Below are 20123 nucleotides of genomic sequence, written 5' to 3'. Positions count from 1 at the left end.
GGAGGCTGAGGCAGGAGAATTGCTTGAACCTGGGAGGCGGAGGTCACAGTAAGCTGAGATCCGGCCACTGCACTTCAGCCCCGGCAACAGAGCGGGCTCCTTCTCAAAAAAAAAAAAAAAAATTAGCTGGGTGTGGTGGCATGTGCCTGTAATCCCAGCTACTCAGGAGGTTGAGGCAGGAGAATAACTTGAGCCTAGGAGGCGGAGGTCACAGTAAGCCAAGATTGCACCACTGCACTCCAGCATGGGTGACAGAGAAAGACTCCACCTCTAAATAATAAATAAATAAATGAATAAATAAATAAATAGATAAATAAATACTTTATGAAACATTACAGGGACAAAAATAATGCATAGTGTCATCTGGTCTCCTGGTGCCTATCATAGTGAAGGACAGGGATCATACAGCACTTATTTGGTACTTACTGTATACAGAAGGGGCTAGTTTCCAGAAGAAAACTAAACTGGCTTTGAAGGTGAGCCAGTTAAGATCATGGCTACTGTAACGTCAACTGATAACAGACAAACTATAAGAAATGGTGATTTGTTCCTCTTTGTCTTCTGCACGCTGCTCCACATCCTGTGTATGGATTGTAAAGTTAATTTAGTGGCTTGCTGTTCTCACTTTCTTTTAAATGGAATGTTGAAATAGCAAACAATAATCTAGAAAATATCAGATTGAGAATACATGTAGTAGCAATAAGTATTGCTCCATAAAGCAATGCTTGTATGTATATTTGTGTATGTGCACGGGCAGTGCATGCCAGCATGTGTGCGTGTGTGTGTGTGCACATGTGTATGCATGTCTAAATGTGCATGGGCTGGTATACTGGGATGCTGAGTAAAATGTATTTCTTTCTGTGGGTCATGGTTAGAAAGTTAGAAAGTCACCATATTAGTTCTCTATTGTTGCATAACAAATCATCCCCAAAGCTAGCCACTTAAAACAATAAACATTTATTTTCTCACAGTTTCTGTGGGTCAGGAGTTCAGGAGCAGCTTTCCTGGGTGGTCCCTGGACCCAGGGACTCTCAAGAGGTTGTTGCTGAGACATCAGTCGGGGCTGTGGTCTTCTGTGACGGCAAAGAAGGAACCCCGCTGAACGACCCGCGTGGTTGTTGGCAGGCCTCAGTTCCTCGCAACGTGGGTCTTTCTACAGGGATGGCTAAGTGTCTTCAAGACCTAGCAGCTGGCTCCCTCCAGAGCAAGTCAAAGGAGAGAGAGAGAGAGAGAAAGAGAGACTGACCAAGGTGGAAGCCACAGTCTTTTATAAACGAATCTTGGAAGTGACAAGTATTGCTTCTGTTGATACCATCAGTCTTGGGCCATCCCTCTTGCAGTGTGACAGGGGTCTGCCCAAGTATGGAAGACCAGGCAGTGGGGAGAATGAGGGCCATCTTGGAGGTCGGCCACCGTAGCCACTGACCCTGACCTTGCCTGGACAACATCTGAGGAAATGTAACTGGCTAGGTTTTTGTAACATAGGGGAGTTTATTAGAGGATCAAAGAGAGGCATACAATGTCTTGGGCTAGAAATGTAAAACCTGGTCGCAAATACCAAGCCTAGAGATGTTGGGTCACTTTGCTATACCCTTAGCACTGGTTTTGTTTACCAGCATTCTGCATCTAGATCTGGCACCACACATCTGAGGCAGGAAGAAAATGAGATTTCAGGAAGCAGGGCTACAAGGAAAGATGAAAACATGTAGGATGATACAGCTCAAAGGACAGAAAGCTGAGGAACAACGTAATGTGGCTTCTGTTGTTTATATTATAGTTTACACTATGTTTCAAGCAAAGCCAGTGTGAAAAAACTAGAATTTCCTAATTAGACCTGGAAGGGACACTAGAAAATGTGTCATTTATCCTATTTGTTTTACAAATAAGGAACATGAGGCCTGAATAATTTCTTAGTTTACAAAAAAAGGTTTCTTGAATCTTCTTTTTTTCTTTAAGAGACAGGACCTTGCTCTGTCACCCAGGTGCAGTGCAGTGATACAGTCATAGCTGACTGCAGCCTTGACCTTCTGGGCTCAAGTGATCCTCCCGCCTCAGCCTCCTGAGTATCTGGAACTACAGGTGTGCACCACCATGCCCAGCTAACTTCTTTTTATTTTTTCTAGACATGGGATCTCACTATACCCAGGCTGATCTTGAACTCCTGGCCTCAAGTGATCCTCCCACTTTGGCCTCCCAAAGTGATGGGATTATAGGCGTGAGCCACTGTGCCCAGTCAAATTCTTTATATACATATACATGTCTTTGTGTTAGTCTGTTCTTGAGTTGCTATAAAGAAATACCTGAGGTTGGGTAATTTATAAAGAAAAGAGGTTTAATTGGCTCACAGTTCTGCAGGTTGTACAGGAAGCAGAGCCTGCACCGGCTTTCTGGGAGGCCTCAGGAAGCTTACAATCATGGCAGAAGGGGAAGGGGGAGCAGGCGTCTCACGTGGCAGGAGCAGGAGCAAGTGAAGGGGGATGTACTACACACTTTTCAACAGCCAGATCTTATGGGAACTTACGCACTATGCTGAGGACGGCACCAATGGAATGGTGCTAAACCATTCATGAAAAAACCACCCCCATGATCCAATCATATTTCACCAGGCCCCACAATGCAATCATATTCCACCAGGCCCCACCTCCAACATCAGGGATTACAATTGAACATGAGATGTAGAGGGAACAAAAATCCAAACCGTATCCATTTTAAATGAAAACAATTCCTAAGGCCTCCACTGTTGGCTTACATTACTTTTATTATAGATAAATCTAGGTATCAACTTTTTTCCTAACTATAAGGTCAAAAGAGATTTGCAAATTAAATAAAACAGTTATAAATCATAAATTTCCAAATCAACATTAGTTTAATGTGCTAATTGTTGTTTGAGATGAAATTGCCATTCCTGCTGTTGGCTCCCTGACCCTGGATGGGCATTCTGTCTGTCTCTACTGGGTAATTCCAGTCAGCCTGTGAAGAAGTTGTGATCGTTCTCACCTAAAAGACAATTAGAAATGGCCAGATGTGGTGGCTCATGCCTGTAATCCTATGGTTTGAGGCCAGGAGTTTAAGAACACCCTGGACAACATAGCAAGAACCCATCTCTATCAAAAAATTTAAAAATTAGCTGGGCACAGTATTAGCTAATTGTTACAAAAAATTAAAAATTAGCTAGGCATGGCATTTAAAAATTAGCACACACCTGTAGTTCCAGCTGTTCATGAGGCTGAGGCAAGAGCATCACTTGAGCCTGGGAGTTCAAGGCTGCAGTGAACTGTGATCGTGCCCCTGCACTTCAGCCTGGGGTGACAGAGCTAGACCTTTTCTCCAAAAAAAATTTAAAAATAATAAACAAAATGAAGCTTTCCCTCAACCCTGCATCCGTCTCTCACTGCCATCCCCTCTCCCTCCTCCCTTTGTAGTTTAACTCCTCATCAAGGTCGTCTGGAATTGCTGCCTCCACTTCCTCCTCTCTCATCTTCCATTTTTGTCCTATCTTTATATTGTAAAAATAAAACAGATGCAGAAGGTCCAAGAAAGCAATAGGTAGTTCAAGGAGTTACTCTAAGGTGAGTCTGATTGTCACTACCACTCAGATCTTGAAATAGAGCTTTACCAGCAGCCCCGGGAGTCCCACCTGCCCTGATCATAGCCTCCTCTCTCTCTCTTCGAAAGCAACCACTAACCTGACATTTGTAATAATTTCTTCCTTGCATTTCTGATAGTTTTATCACACTTGAGTGCATTCCTAGACAAAAGCAACCACTAACCTGACATTTGTAATAATCTCTTCCTTGCATTTCTGATAGTTTTATCACACTTGAGTGCATTCCTAGACATTGTAGGTTTATTTTTTTATCTGTAGTTTTCTATCTGTAGTTTTCTTCGCCATCCCTTTCTTTTCCTTGCATTTGGTCTGTTGAAGAACCCATGCCTTTTGATCTGTAGTTTCCCACAGTCTGGATCTTGCTGATTGCACACTCATTGTACAGCACAACAAGCTCCTTTGTCCTCTAAATTGCCTGCATATTGTCAGAGGCTTGATCATACTTAGGTTCACTCCTTTCGGCAAGGTGGTGTGATCTTTCATTAGGAGTGCATGTCTGCTTGTCTCACTTTTTGTGAGGTTAGGAGCTATTGATGATTACTGCCTAGATCCATTAATTTCTAGGGAGTAACAAATGGTGATATTCAAATTTCATCATTGCTTTCTCATTTATTAGTTGAAATTCATGCTCATTTCCTGGGTCCACTCATTTCTAATGGGGGGAGCAAAATGGTGATAGTCTAATTCTATTTATTGCAACAAAATAACAACTAAAACTGTATTTGTAATTTGGGAGCTGAGAGGTAACTTTATTCAGCATATGGGTGGAGAAGCAGAGGACAGTCAGTCTCCCAAGAGAAAAGTAAAGCAAGTGAGTGACAAGGAGAGAGGAGCTCTTAGTTCCTGACAGTTGTCTATTTCTGGTTCCAGTCCCTTTTTTGATTCACATGACATAACTATATTTTCATAATAAATTCCTCCTTTGGTTTTAGGTTAAGTCAAAGTGGTTCCTGTTACTTTAGTTAAAGAACTTTGACCAGTGAGGGCACTGTGTACACTTATGATGATATTATTACTATTAGAAAATGCAGGCTGGATGATTAGCTACTGTGCTCTGTGCAGAAGTTAGTTGATGTTTGTGGATTTTTGTTCATTTTAAAATTCAGGTAGGCTGTTTCTTTACCACTTTTCCTTTCTGACGTGTCTTCATTGAAGAATGCCTCCCTAAAATAACATGAATAGATATCTCCAACATCAAACAATAGTTTCAAAAAGTGAAATTTTTATCTAGTGGAAGGAATAATACTAAAGTAATAATAGCTAATACTTATATAGGACATAATTTTTGCCCAGTATTGTTTCAAAAATAGCAAAATGTAAGGTAAATTAGAAGAAATCTTTTTAGTAAATGAGATTTTATGTCAAAGTGTACGGCATATGAATCATTTTGCAATCAGAAAAAACAGACAATTGGTTCAAATATCTTGAGAATTGTACTTACAAAATTATGATCGTGTGTTGTTTATGCTTTTCCAAAAGCAGTTGTTTAGCTTTTTGTGTTTAGACTGCTAGTGAATATGCTTTCAGCAGAGCAAAACACTCTTGCATCTTCAGAAAAAAAAAAAAAGCATTACAATTTGCTTTTGAGATTTCCCGGCTCTCTCCCCATCCCCCGCCTATGTCTGGGCCTTCCCTTCCCTGGTTTCTGCTTACATTTGTTTGTTGGTTTGTTTGTTTTTTGTTTTTTTGAGATGGAGTCTGTCTCTGTCACCCAGGCTGAAATGCAGTGGTGCGATCTCGGCTCACTGCAACCTCCGCCTCCCGGGTTCAAATAATTCTCCTGCCTCAGCCTCCCGAGTAGCTGAGACTACAGGCGCCCGCCACCGCGCCTGGCTAATTTTTTGTATTTTTAGTAGAGACAGGGTTTCACCGTGGTCTCGATCTCCTGACCTTGTGATCCGCCCACCTCAGCCTCCCAAAGTGCTGGGATTACAGGCGTGAGCCACTGTGCCCGGCTCCATTCTTCTTACGTTTGATCCCACTCTCAGCACTGTCTTCCCAGCATGATGCCCTGACAGCCCGGTCAGTTTCCTAGGGCCTAGCTCTTCCAGCACCTTTAGTGTTTACCTTTTTTTTTTTTTTTTTGAGACAGTCTTGCTCTGTCACCAAGGCTGGAGTGCAATGGCATGATCTCGGCCCACTGCAAGCTCCACCTCCTAGGTTCACGCCATTCTTCTGGCCTCAGTCTCCCGTGTACCTGGGACTACAGGTGCCCACCACCGCACCCAGCTAATTTTTTGTATTTTTAGTAGAGATGAGGTTTTACCGTGTTAGCCAGGATGGTCTAGATTTCCTGACCTCGTGATCCACTGGCCTTGGCCTCCCAAAAGTGCTGGGATTGCAGGGGCGAACCACCACACCTGGCCTAGTCTTTAACTTAAAGTAAGAAAAACCCTTCCAGTTTTGCTGCTGTTTTTACATTGGCCTGCAGTGCCTTCTAGAGTACCCGTTAGCGCTGGGGCTTGCCTGTTCCCACACCGTGAGATGCTCTGCCGCTTTCCTCTGCTGTCTTCCACACAAAGATAACGGTTGGTGGTGTGTCCCTTCACCCTTCCTTATCACCGTGTTGCTTTGCAAATGTCACCCATAGGCTATGGATTTTGTTATCTAGTTAATCCATCTGGAACTGGACTCTAAAAAGTAGGCTCCTGTATTCTTCCACAGTCTCTCATTCCCTCTCTTACCACTGCAGTCAGCTTCCTTCCCCACCACAGCACCCAAACTGCTCTCGTAAAAGTCAGCAACAACCCTCCCTTTGTTAGATCTGAGGCCTCATTTCTTTTTCTTTTTTCTTTTTCTTTCTTTCTTTCTTTTTTTGAGACAGACTCTCACTCTGTCATTCAGGCTGGAGTGCAGTGGTGCAATCTCTGCTCACTGCAACATCTGCCTCCTGGATTCTTGTGCCTCAGTCTCCTGAGTAGCTGGGATTACAGGTGTGTACCACTACACTTGGCTATTTTTGTTGTTGTTGTTGTTTGAGACAGGATCTCACTTTGTTGCCCAGGCTGGAGTGCAGTGGCACCATCTCAGCTCACTGCAGCCTCTACCTCCCGGGTTCAAGCAATCCTCCTGCCTTAGCCTCCTGAGTAGCTGGGATTACAGGTGCTTGCCACCATGCCAGGCTAATTTTTGTATTTTTAGTAGAGATGGGGTTTCACCATGTTGGCCAGGCTTGTCTCAAAATCCTGACCTCAAGTGATCCACCTGCCTCGGCCTCCCAAAGTGCTGGGATTACAGGTGCTTGCCACCATGCCAGGCTAATTTTTGTATTTTTAGTAGAGATGGGGTTTCACCATGTTGGCCAGGCTTGTCTCAAAATCCTGGCCTCAAGTGATCTGCCCACCTCTGCCTCCCAAAGTTCTGGGTTTACAGGCGTGAGCCATCGTGTCTGGCCTGAGGCCTCATTTCTTGATAGCACTTGGCATAGTTGGTCTCACCCTCCTTCCAGAAACACTTTCTTTATTTGGTATCCAGGACAACACACCTCGGGGTTTTCTACATTTCCGGCTGGTGCATATCACTGCTGGTACGATTAGCCCCATCGAATGCATGAAGATATGTGGGTGAGAGAGACTAGATAATTTGCCCAAGGCATCCAACTAACTAGTAGCATAGCCAGGACCAATAGCTAAATGTTTCTTTCTTTTTTTTTTTTTGAGACGGAGTCTTGCTCTGTCGCCCGGGCCGGAGTGCAGTGGCCGGATCTCAGCTCACTGCAAGCTCCGCCTCCCAGGTTTACGCCATTCTCCTGCCTCAGCCTCCCGTGTAGCTGGGACTACAGGCGCCCGCCACCTCGCCCGGCCAGTTTTTTGTATTTTTTAGTAGAGACGGGGTTTCACCGTGTTAGCCAGGATGGTCTCGATCTCCTGACCTCATGATCCACCCGTCTCGGCCTCCCAAAGTGCTGGGATTACAGGCTTGAGCCACCGCGCCCGGACGCTAAATGTTTCTTAAGCATCTCTTGTGTGCTTGTCACTGTGCACTTGACACGTGAACGGTAAAATGTCTCCACCCTGGATGAGTCTGCACTGTAACTGGGCAGGAAAAGGGAATACTTGAAATTAGTAGTGAATAACTAGTAGTTATCACTAGGAGTGATAACTAGCAGCGGGAAGCAGAGATGCAGGTGGGCTGGAAAAGCTGGGGAAAGTGAGAGAGGGAGGATTCCCACTCAGGCTTTTCCGCGGGTGAGATTTGAATAGGAGGCAGGGAGGAATAATGAGGAGGAGGGGCAGTCAGGCAAATGGGGGAGGTGAGGTTGAGGAGGGTCCAAACCAGGCCACCCAAAGGCTTGAAAAGCTCCCGGTCTCGATGCCTGTGGCCGCGTCTGACCGCCACCTCCTTCCCTTGTGAGTCTCACATGCCCTCATTTCCAAATCCGTGGAGTCATCGTTGAGCCTGTGGTTCCTCCATCCCTTCTTTTTCTTGAAGTCCTCTCTAACCTAACCCCAGGGAGCATGAAGTCAACGGTCCTCACCAAGGCCTGGAATTTCTTGACTTCCTACCCCTCTGTGCTCTCAGGCTGCAAAGCTCTTGCCTTAAGTCAGTTGAGCCACTGTGCGTAGGCTGCCGTGACTGGGTATATTGGAGACACTGCAGATGCATTGCCTTGTTTTTTTGTTGTTGTTGTTTGTTTGTTTTTTTAGAGCCTCGCTCTGTCACCCAGACTGGAGTGCAGTGGTGCCATCTCGGCTCACTGCAACCTCCGCCTCCCGGGTTCAAGCGATTCTCCCGCCTCAGCCTCCCAAGTAGCTGGGACTACAGGCACGTGCCACTGCGCCCAGCTGATTTTTGTATTTTTAGTAGATACAGGGTCTCACCATGTTAGCCAGGCTGTTCTCGAATGCCCTGCCTGAGGTGATGTGCCTGCCTCAGCTTCCCAGAGTGCTGGGATTACAGGCATGTACCACTGCGCCCAGCCTGATCTATCGTCTTTAATGTCAGCCAAACCCTTGGCCAAGGCAGGCGCGGTGCGTTTCCTCTCTGTCCCACAGCAGCCTGTGCAGACCACGGCCAGCCACTTCTCCCGCTGTGCCGCTGACCAGGGCCCTCATCTTTCGCCCTAGCCTGCACAGTCAAGGACTCTCCTATGTAGCCCTTGCAGGGCGCCTGGTTGATGGCAGCTGCTTATAACGCTCGTGAGTAAGTGCTTCACATGTCCATGGGACTCTTGACCTGAAGAGTGTGATGACTACAGTGATTTTAAAAGCCTGCAGTGGTAGAATTTCGGGAGAGGGAGGCAGCCGGGAGCCAAGAGCTACTCCAGGAAACAGGTGTAATGAAACTCAACAATGCAGTTTCACACCACGACAGAAGAGACTGCACACAGAGGAGCAGTGCGAGTTCTCTTCTGGTGCTGGTTTACAACCTTTCTGTTTTCCCTTCTTTGTTTACCTTTTCCTTTTTTTTTTTTTTTTTATTTGAGACGAGGTCTTGCTCTTTTGCCCGGGCTGGAGTGCAGTGGCCGGATCTCAGCTCACTGCAAGCTCCGCCTCCTGGGTTTATGCCATTCTCCTGCCTCAGCCTCCCGAGTAGCTGGGACTATAGGCGCCCGCCACCTCGCCCGGCTAGTTTTTTTTTTTTTTTGTATTTTTAGTAGAGACGGGGTTTCACCGCATTAGCCAGGATGGTCTCGATCTCCTGACCTCGTGATTCGCCCGTCTCGGCCTCCCAAAGTACTGGGATTACAGGCTTGAGCCACCGCGCCCGGCCTGTTTACCTTTTCCTAACTGTGAGTTCAGTGGCCCCCCTGGTCGTTTGTCTTCCTCTCCAGCCCTGTGAGAATGGGGGTAAATGTTGAGAAGGGACACGAAGAGAGTTCATAAGTAAAGAAGGCTGTCATCACCATTATTGTTATTGCTACCACTATTATTAGTAGTGTTGTTCTTAGTAGCCCTAGGAACATGAGGATGAAGACCGTGTCAGATGGACATTGCCCCCTTGACTTGTAAATTCCCATTCTTGGAAATTTGGAAGTCTTGCTTGGAATAACAAGTGTCTATTGGGTAGCGAATGAGATGGGGCTATAAGCCAGCAAAATCTCAAAGCCAGGCGGGGTGCGATGGCTCATGCCTGTAATCCCAGCACTTTGGGAGGCCGAGGCAGGCGAATCACGAGGTCAGGAGTTCGAGACCAGCCTGGCCAACATGGTGAAACCCCGTCTTTACTAAAAATACAGAAAATTAGCTGGGCACAGTGGCAGGCGCCTGTAATCGCAGCTATTTGGGAGGCTGAGGCAGGAGAATCGCTTGAACCCGGGAGGTGGAGGTTGCAGTGAGCCGAGATTGCGCCACGTCACTCCAGGCCGGGCGACAGTGGGATTCTGTCTCAAAAAAAAAAAAAAATCTCAAAGCCAGCAGAGACCAGGGACGGTTCACTGCACCCAAGTGACCTTGTCCAGTGATGTGTGTCCCCGAAGTGCATGCTCAGAGTCTGTGCAGGCCCTGGGAGTAGCTGCCCCTGCAGCGAGGCGCAGACTCTGTGCAGGAAGATGCTGAATAAACAGCGCCTTCCCAAACAAGTTCCATTCTGAGTAGCCCATGGGTTCTCCTGCGGTTGCGTGTCATCTCTTCCCAGAGCGTCTTGACATCCCCTCCCTCCACTCTACTGAGTATATGAGCGGCTACAATGGTCATTTATTTGAATGAACACAGAAAAATCAATTTAATCAAGCAAGGGAATGGAATGCAAATCCAAGGTCAAGAATGTACCTTCTTATTAGTTCTCCTTGTAAACCAAAAAGTATCCGAGACAGATCTCCATCAGTTTAACAATTTATTTTGCCCAAGTTAAGGACATGCCTGTGACACAGCCTCAGGAGGTCCCGAGGTCACGTGCCCAAGGTGGTCAGGCTACAGCTTGGTTTTATAGATCTTAGGGAGACATAAGACATCAATCAATACAGGTAAGATGTATGGTGGTTTGGTCCAGAAAGGTGGGACAACTGGGAGCCGAGCATAGGGTGGAGAGCTTCCAGGTCATAGGAAGATTCAAAGAGTTTCTGATTGGCAATTGGTTATTATCTAAAAACCTGGAACCGATGGAAAGGAATGTCTGGGTTATGATAAGGGCTTGTGGAGACCAAGGTTTAATCATGCAGATGAAGCCCCCAGGTAGCTGGCTTCAGACAGAGCAGATTGTAGAGGTTTCTTATCAGACTTAAAGAGTCTGTTCTGTCAAGGTTTTTATTATTTTTTATTGAGACAGAGTCTTACTCTGTCACCCGGGCTGTGGTGCAGTGGCACAATCTCGGCTCACTGCAAACTCCGCCCCCTGGGTTCAAGCGATTCTCGTGCCTCAGCCTCCCAAGTAACTAGGATTACAGGCGCCTGTCACCATGCCCAGCTAATTTTTGTATTTTTAGTAGAGATGGGGTCTCACCATGTTGGCCAGGCTGGTCTAGAACTCCTGACCTCAAGTGATCCACCCGCCTTGGCCTCCCAAAGTGCTGGGATTACAGGCGAGAGCCACTGCGTCTGGCCTGTTCTTTCAGTCTTAAGGTCCATGTTGATGTTAATGGTAATGAGACATGGCCAACCCTCCCTCTCCTCTCATGGCCTGAAGTAGTTTCATAGGTTTACTTTGGGATGCCCTTGGCTGAAAGGAGGGGTCCATTCAGTTGCTTGGGGAACTTGAAATTTTATTTTTGGTTTACACTCTATTTCATTTTCCTCTCATTCTCTTTGTCCCCCCATCTTGAGAAAAGTCACCCCAGACTTCCTGCCATTCCACAGATAAGTATCAGGTCTTGAGTGCTTTCTTCCCTAGCAGCTCGAACTAGATGAGTAAGAAGAAGCTTGTCTGAGTCATCAATTTCTCAACCAGAAACAAGCTCAGGAAATGCATCTTTAGCATCCCCACTACCCCCACCCCATCCACCAGGCCTTTAATGGAAAGTTTCCCATGGGGGCCTGGGAGACTCAGCAGGGGGCTCTCCCTAGAGGCCTTGGGCTGCTCCCACTGTCTGCTGGCCCAGGAAGTCCACCGAGATCACAGCTTTTTATAAACACACTTGAGATTCTATTTCCTGAGTACAGTCAAGGTTGCCCCTCCTTTTTACAAGTTCAAGATACAGTACTTCGAAGTTCCACTATAAATTCTAGATCCCTTGAGATTTTGTATTCTGGCCAAATACTTTGTTAGCACAACTCTGTCGGCCACATAAAATGGAACAACCCTTACTGCCTGAAAAGATTTGTTTGGTTGACAGCACACAGAATACCAGTTTTGTTTTCCAACTGGAAAAGCACCACCATATGCAGATGTGATTGGTAGGAAAATGGGTCTGTGGCGGCACGGATAATTTTGGTGAATGTGCTAAGGTAATGTGCGTACATTGTCGTTGCTGTAACAGGGTCAGTGTGTGGGAGCTGTCCTGAGCACTGGCAATGTGGACGCCAGATGCCAGACCAGAATGGCGGGGACTAGACCAGAAACCCAGAGACCTAGGTTCTCGTTAGAACTGAGCCACCAACCAGTGCTGTGGCCTGAAGGAGTCTCAACTTCTCTGAGTTTCAGTTTTCTCATTTGGTGTAAAAACTGCAGTTGCTTATCGCGTAGGATTACTATGAGAATCAAATGAAATATATCTGTGAATGGAAACAGCTTATATGAAAACTCTAAAACCCTATGCCAACATAAAATTTTGTGGAAGTAAACACCTTTTACATTCAAGAGTGAACAGAACCAGAAGTCTTTTTTTTTTTTTTTTTTTGAGACAGAGTTTTGCTCTTGTCGCCCAGGCTAGAGTACAATGGCAAGATCTCAGCTCACTGCAACCTCTGCCTCCCGGGTTCAAGCGATTCTCCAGCTTCAGCCTCTGGAGTAGCTGGGATTACAGGTGGCCACCACCACACCCAGCTAATTTTTGTATTTTTAGTACAGAAGGGGTTTCTCGATGTTGGCCAGGCTGGTCTCAAACTCCTGACCTCAGGGTGATCCACCTGCCTCGGCCTCCCATAGCTCTGGGACTGCAGGTATGAGCTACCACGCCTGGCCAGACATTTTTTATTTCCAACCAGATGGCTTGCTTCTATCTTTGTTTGGTGCTTCCTACATCAAATGTTTGGTTTTGTTTTTTATATTAATTAGCCTCTGGGACAAAAGAAAAGCATGCATGGTTTTCTCTTGCCGGGTTCAACAAATACTTTCCTGGCATGCTAACTGCTTGTCACCAGGGGCGCCACCACAATAAGCAAGCCAACATGAGAACTGGCAACACAGACAAAGGTCCTTCAGACATTCGCTGGCAGTGCACTTGTGGAATGTCACCGTGTCTGCCTTTCGGGGATCCAGTCGCAAATGAATGTCTGTAGAGCTCGGGTGCAGAGCTCGAAATGTCTCTGTGCACCTTGTCTTGTCACCTCCCACTGACTCCTCAAACAGTCCTGTGAGATCTGTTCTTACTGCCGTCCCTGTTCCACAGCTGCAGGAAGCACAGCTTAATCTGTATCATTGACACGTGCAAGGTGACACCAGAAGTCATGGAACTGAGGCCAGGTGTGGTGGCTCATACCTGTAATCCCAGTACTTTGGGAGGCCGAGGCAGGTGGATCACCTGAGGTCAGGAGTTCTAGACCAGCCTGGCCAACATAGTGAGACCCCGTCTCTACCAAAAAAATACAAAATTAGCCGGATGTGGTGGTGGGCACCTGTAGTCTCAGTTACTCGGGAGATTGAAACAGGAGAATCTTTTCAGCCCAGGAGGCAGAGGTTGCAGTGAGCATTTCACTCCAGCCTGTACAAGACAGAGCGAGACTGTAACTTAAAAAAAAAAAAAAAGTAATGGAACTGAGAATCAAAAACATTCCCAGGTACAAAATTCTGAGAAATATATAATATTCTAGTCTATGTGATTACAGCATGTTTTTATTATTAACATTTTAGTATATATTAATTAATGCACACATAATAAACATATATACAAATAAGTACATATTTCCCCTTAACATAACTAGTAATGCCCTAGAGCAGGGGTTGGCAACTACAGTCCCCATAGGCCAAATCTGGCCCACTGTTTGTTTTGTAAATAAAGTTTTATTGGGAAAGCCACACTCATTCATTGATGTATATATATGACATGATTGCTTTCATGCTACAACCACAGAGTTGCATAGTTGTGACAGAGACCTCATGGCCCACAAAGCCAAAAATATTTATTCTTCCTCTTAACAGGAAAAGTCAGTTGAGCCCTACCCTAGACCTACTCAACCACTATCTTCTACTCATCAGAAAAAGCACAGAGGAGGCTAGGCATGGTGGCTCACGCCTGTAGTCCCAGCACTTTGGGAGGCTGAGGCGGGCGGATCACCTGAGGTCAGGAGTTCAAGACCAGCCTGACCAACACGGTGAAACCCCATCTCTACGAAAAATACAAAATTAGCTGGGCATGGTGGCAAGCATCTGTAATCTCAGCTACTCAGGAGGCTGAGGTAGGAGAATTGCTTGAACCCAGGAAGCAGAGGTTGCACTGAGCTGAGATTGCACCACTACACTGTAGCCTGGGCAACAAGAGCAAAACTCCATCTCAAAAAAAAAAAAAAAAAAAGCACAGAAGACTGAGACAGGAAGATGACTTGAGTCCAGGAGTTGGAGGCCAGCCTGGGCAACATAGCAAGACCCTGCCACTTAAAAAAAATACATAAAGTGGCCAGGTGTGGTGGCTCACACCTGTAATCCCAGTACTTTGGGAGGTCAAGAGGGGTGGATCACTTGAGCTCAGTAGTTCGAGACCAGTCTGGGCAATCTAGTGAGACCCCATCTCTACTAAAATTACGAAAAATTAGCCAAGTGTGGTGATACATGCCTGTAGTTCCACCTATTCGGGAGACTGAGGTGGGAGGATTGCTTGAGCCTGGGAGGTGAAGGTTGCAATAAGCTGAGATTATACTACCACACTCCAGCCTGGGTGACAGAGTGAAATCCTGTCTCAAAAAAGGAAAATAAAAACAACAAAAACAAAACAAAACAAAAAAACCATGGAATGAAAATGGACAGAATTAAAAGGAGAAATACAAATTATATATTTAAAGAAAAAGCACCCAGGCATTCCTTGGCTCTCCATGCCTTGTGGACGATCTCTTCTGTGTATCTGCTGTCTCCTGGTCTCCTCTGTCAAGGCAGCCAGTCACTGAATTGCAAATGTGTGTTCAGTTGTTGACTTCCCTCCAGACTGTGAGCTCCCTGAAGGCAGGTGCTATGGCTTATTCCTGTGTGCATTCCCCCAGCACAGTCAAGTAGGCACTTCTTGGTTTTTTGAGTTTTTGTTTTGTTTTTTGGGAGACAGGGTCTTGCTCTGTCACCCAGGCTGGAGTGTAGTGGCATGAACATGGCCCATTGCAGCCTCAAACTCCTGAGCTCTACAGATCCTCCTGCCTCACCCTCCCAGGTAGTTGGGACCACAGGTGCATGCCACCACACCCAGATAAGTTTTTTATTTTTTGTAGAGATGGGTCTTGCTGTGTTGCTCAGGTTAGTCTTGAACTCCTGGGCTCAAGTGGTCCTCTCTCCTTGGCCTCCCAAGGTGCTAGAATTACAGGTGTGAGCCACTGTGCCTGACCAAGTAGATGCTTCTTGACTAAATGTTAAGGAGATTTTTGTCAGGGAGATGGACAAGGCACAGCTCCTTAGAGTCAGTGAGATACAGGTATGGTGTGGGCAAGCCCAGATCACCCTGGGAGGTCATAGAGGGGATTGGACTCAGCCTCGGGGAGTTGAACAGGCTTCCTGAAGGGAGTTAAGTGCCTAAGCTGATTTCTGAAGGATTCACCAGACAGGAAGAAGGAGAGTCACAAAAAGAATATCACGTGGAAAGGCCTGGGAGGGAGAGGCAACAAGACATGGATGAAGTACAGCTCTTAGCAGTCAATGATGTGGAGAATGGGTACCTCCTGCCAGTGTCTGGACGTTGCTTTGTGTGGTCAATACTGCAGAGGTTACAACTCTGGACTGGTGACTGAACTCTAACCAGTGTGGAACGCACTATGACTTGGAAGTTGTTTATTCCAGGCCACAGCTGCTTATTAGCAATTCCACAGCTTCAGAAGTACAGCTGTCCCTCAGTATCCACGGGGCATTGGTTCCTGAAGATACAAATCCACAGGCACTCAAGTCCCTGATATAAAATAGTGTAGTATTTGCATATAACCTATGTACACCCTCCCATATACTTTAAATCATCTCTAGATTATTTATAATTTCTAATACAATGTGAATGCCCTGTAAGAATTTGTTATATTGTATTGTTTAGGAAATGATGACAAAAAAGAAATCTGTTCATGTTCAGTACAAATGCAACCATCCTTTTTATTTTTCCAAATATTTTCGATCTGTGGTTGGTTGAATCCACAAATGTGGAACCCATGGATATGGAGTGTTCACTGTATTTCCCTGTCTTAAGATCTGAGTTGTACAGTTCAGAGGTCAATTTTCATGCCAAAAAGCGGGACATAAATAAAGGAAAACATACAAGTGTTGGTAAACGCACTTGGTGGTATCTGGTCCCTGAAATCTTTGGCCTTGACTTGTCGGTTATCAAGAAGCTTGAGATGCCAGCATGGCCAACATGGTGAAACCCCGTCTCTACTAAAAATATAAAAATCAGCCAGATATGGTGGCGCTTGCCTGTAATCCCAGCTATGCAGGAGTCTAGGGCAGGAGAATCGCTTGAACCTGGGAGGCATAGGTTGCAGTGAGTCGAGATCACGCCACGCACTCCAGCCTGGGCAACAGAGCGAGACTCCGTCGCAAAAAAAAAGAAAAAGAAAAAGAAAAAAAAGAAACTTGAGATGATAAAAATGACACATTTAGAAAAAACAGAACAAAAAAATTTCTTAAAATAAAACCCAGTGATGTTCATCACTGGGTAAGCAAAATATGAGCTGTCCCTACAATGCAATATTATTCAGCCATGAATATGAAGCAGGTTCTAATACATGCTACCACTTGGATAAAGCTTGAGAACATTCTGCTAAGTGAAAGACGCCAGATACAAATGTCACATATTGTATGATTCTGTGTATACGAAATACCCAGGATAGGTAAATCTGCAGAGACAGACTGTAGATTGATGGCTGCCAGGGGATGGGAAGAAGGGGGAAACAGAGATCAACTGCTTAATGCATATCGGCTTCCTTTTGGGGTGATGAAAATGTTTCAGAACTAGGTAGAGGTTGGTGGTTACTCAGCATGGTGAATGCACTAAATACCATTGAATTGTTTACTTAAAAATGGTTTACTCAGCAGGGTGCAGTGGCTCATGCCTGTAATCCCAGCACTTTGGGAGGCTGAGGCGGGCGGATCACCTGAGATCAGGAGTTCAAGACCAGCCTGGCAACATGGTGAAACCCTGTCTCTACTAATAATACAAAATTAGCTGGGCGTGGTGGCAGGCGCCTGTAATCCCAGCTACTCAGGAGGCTGAGGCAGGAGAATCACTCGAACCCGGGAGGTGGAGGTTTGAGTGAGCAGAGATCGTGCCGCTGCACTCCAGCCTGGGTAACAGGAGAGAAACTCTATCTCAAAAAAACCAAAGAAGGTTCACTTTATGCTCTATCAATTTGCTTCAATTCTTTTTGCCTCAATTTAAAAAAAAAATGTTTTAAAAGGAACTACCTAGGAGTAAGAAGCAGATGTAAATATAATTTTGTTGACAGTTAAGCCTATTCAATCATAATGATGTTTTTGCATTTTGAAAAACTGATGAAACAAAACCCAGTGATACACAGGCAGCCCTCGTGGTTCTGAGCGAGCTGCGGGGTCTCCTGCAGCCCCGCCAGGGAGCACTGACGGATAACGCACCTGACAGCTTTCTCGTTGTCTGTTTCTCTGATAGAGGTGGAGAAGACCCGGTGCCAGCATGAGCGAGAACACATTCTCGGGGCAGCGGGGGCGGCGGACCCACAGCGACCCATTCCTCCAGGGCTGTTCGTTCCTGAGTGCGATGCGCACGGGCACTATGCGCCCACCCAGTGCCACGGCAGCACCGGCTACTGCTGGTGCGTGGATGGCGATGGCCGCGAGGTGGAGGGCACCAGGACCAGGCCCGGGATGACGCCCCCGTGTAAGTGGGTGCAGGCTGTGCTTGGGCGTGTGCCTGAGAAGGACCTCGGGGACCGGAATTGCTGAACACGCACTTGGCTCTCCTGCTGCGCTAAAGCTTGAACTGTTCCACGGGCTCCAGCCCCACCCCCTCCCTCTGCACCCCTCTTCCCTCTCACCCCGCTCCTCCCCATGCTGCTTCTCCTCCTCACCGTCTCTGGCCTCTTACCCTCTTCTTTCTCTTTCCCCATCCCACACACACACACGTGTAGGGTGTAAATACCCAGTGGGGCCTGCCACAGCAGTACCCTTAATGGTAGCAGAGGCTGTGTGTGCTCCGGGCCTCCCAGAAGAACTCTTTGCGGAGGGAGGCTGGAGGTGGAATGTTCCTGCACTGGGATATGGCAAGGATGGTGGGGACCAACCTGAACCCTTCCCCAGGGCTCTGTGTCCTAGGCAGTGGGACCTGTTCAGACCCTTGCAACCCTTGCCTCCTTCAGTCGTGCCCTAGGGCCTTTAGTTACTTGGGTTGATTTTTCAATCCAAGGAGCAAACAGCCACAAAGCTTTCTGCGTGAGCTGGTTTTAAGACCATCACCGGAGGCAGTGGAAAGTTGCTGTCCTAGGGGCCAGGGGCCCTGTGTGAGGCCCAGCCTGGTAGCTGTGTGACTCTGGACAGACACCTTCCCTAGCCTCAGCGTCCTCAGTCTCAACCTAAGACATGAGGCAAAATAACCCTGAGAGTGATTCCCAGCTCTAAAATTCTGCTTCTGTTGCAAATGTAGAAACTGGTTATTGTCACAAATTATCAAAAGCCAATATAATGAATCTTTGAATCTCCACTCACAATTTAGCTAAAAATCATAGATTGATCTCCTATCAAATATTTCCCCAGAGCTGCTAAGAAACAGTAAAACAATTACTCAGAAACTTCACTCATTCACACAGCCAACATTCACTGAGGGGCCAGTGCTGTGGTGGGTGCTAGGATATCCAGAGGAAAGTCACGGTACTGGGCGCCCAAGAAGCGGAAAGGATGTGAATAAACAGGAACAGTGCAGGGCGATGAGCTTTAGGAGAGGGTGGACAGCGACCAGGGAACCGAGGAAGAATCCTGGCTTGTGTGAGGCGGTGAACTCACGGGTGAAGCTTTCCAGAAGCAACACCATGTGAACCACGTTTCTGAGCCTGCGTATTGGTCATGAGGTCAACGAGGAGCCTGGGATGGGTTTAGAGCAGGTGCCCATGTGAAGCAGGGTTTAGGTTTAGAATATCACTGGCTGGGGGTAGAAGCTGAGAGGCAGGCATGACAGTCCCTGGCAGGGGGGAGGTGAAGGCTGTTGCACTGATGATGAATCCAGGTGAGAAACGGATGGATTTCAGAGATATGAAAGAGGTCAACCAGATTGGTTTATGTCACCGATTGGGTGTAATAGGCAAGACAGACAAGAGAAAGTGACCTTGGGGACAACCTTGTCCAGCTCTCACTGTAGAGAGCAGGAGACCAGGCCCTGGAAGATGCATGCCCTGTGCACACAGCGAGTGAGTGGGCGGGGCCAGGACAGGGCTCAGGTCTCCAGACTCCCGATCAGCCCTCTTAGCCCTCCTTACTCTGCAGCACGGCTGTGTGTCCCTCCTGGGACATTGTCTTATCAAGTGACTCAAGGAGCCAGCCCGGGTTTGAGGTCAGCAGATGAAAAGGCAAGCCTGACTCTGAGGGAAAAGGAGCCCCTGGCCATGATTTTGTTCTTGAAAGCCCGTAGACGTCATGCTCTTGCTTGTCAGGCGCCAGTCTGTCCATCCCTGTGGCACCGGGACAGAGTGCACTGCATGGGGCAAGCTCATTCTGATAGGCTCCTCCAGCATGAAAAAGCTCAATAGCTTGCACTAGAGCATGGCTCCCTGTGGGCAGGGAGTTCAGGGATGCTGTTTTTGCTGTTGTGCTATCACTGGTGCTGCCGGTGCTGCTGGTGCTGCTCTTACTTGCTTCACTCCTCTAGCACCAGTGCCCAAAGCAGAGCATAAGTAGCCAAGCTTTTCTATTATGAGGGAGGCCGGCCGGGCACGGTGGCTCACACCTGTAATCCCAGCACTTTGGGAGACCCAGGTGGGCAGATCACTTGAGATTAGGAGTTTGAGACCAGCCTGGCCAACATGGTGAAACCCTGTCTCTACTAAAAATACAAAAATTAACTGGGTATGGTGGTGCATGGCTGTAATCCCAGCTACTCAGGAGGCTGAGGCACAAGAATCGCTTGAATCAGGCAGGCAGAGGTTGCAGTGAGCCGAGATCACACCCCTGCACTCCAGCCTGGGTGACAGAGCAAGACTCCATTAAAAAAAAAAAAAAAAAAAAAAAAAAGAGGGAGGCCAGACCTTTTTTTTCACGTGATCTTTAACGCTCTGTATTACCTTCTTCATCAGTGCCCTTTGACTGAGGGCTTTCTTCTGGTGCTTTCAGCTATCAAATGGGCAATGTG

The 20123-nt window shown here is 46.9% G+C and overlaps 1 protein-coding gene across 2 annotated transcripts in view; it reads left to right on the top strand.

The window, feature by feature from the left end:
• NID1 (nidogen 1) overlaps positions 1 to 20123 on the top strand; it is a 107364-nt gene that overhangs the window by 72104 nt on the left and 15137 nt on the right. For both annotated transcript variants that reach the window (XM_011935734.1, XM_011935735.1), the window contains one exon: positions 17439 to 17666. In XM_011935734.1, coding sequence (XP_011791124.1) covers positions 17439 to 17666 — 228 coding nt within the window. The remainder of the gene's footprint in view (positions 1 to 17438; positions 17667 to 20123) is intronic.

This window comes from Colobus angolensis, unplaced genomic scaffold (assembly GCF_000951035.1).
Source record: "Colobus angolensis palliatus isolate OR3802 unplaced genomic scaffold, Cang.pa_1.0 Scaffold148, whole genome shotgun sequence".
Lineage (NCBI taxonomy): Eukaryota > Metazoa > Chordata > Mammalia > Primates > Cercopithecidae > Colobus > Colobus angolensis.
This window is presented reverse-complemented; position numbering and strand designations above follow the sequence as displayed.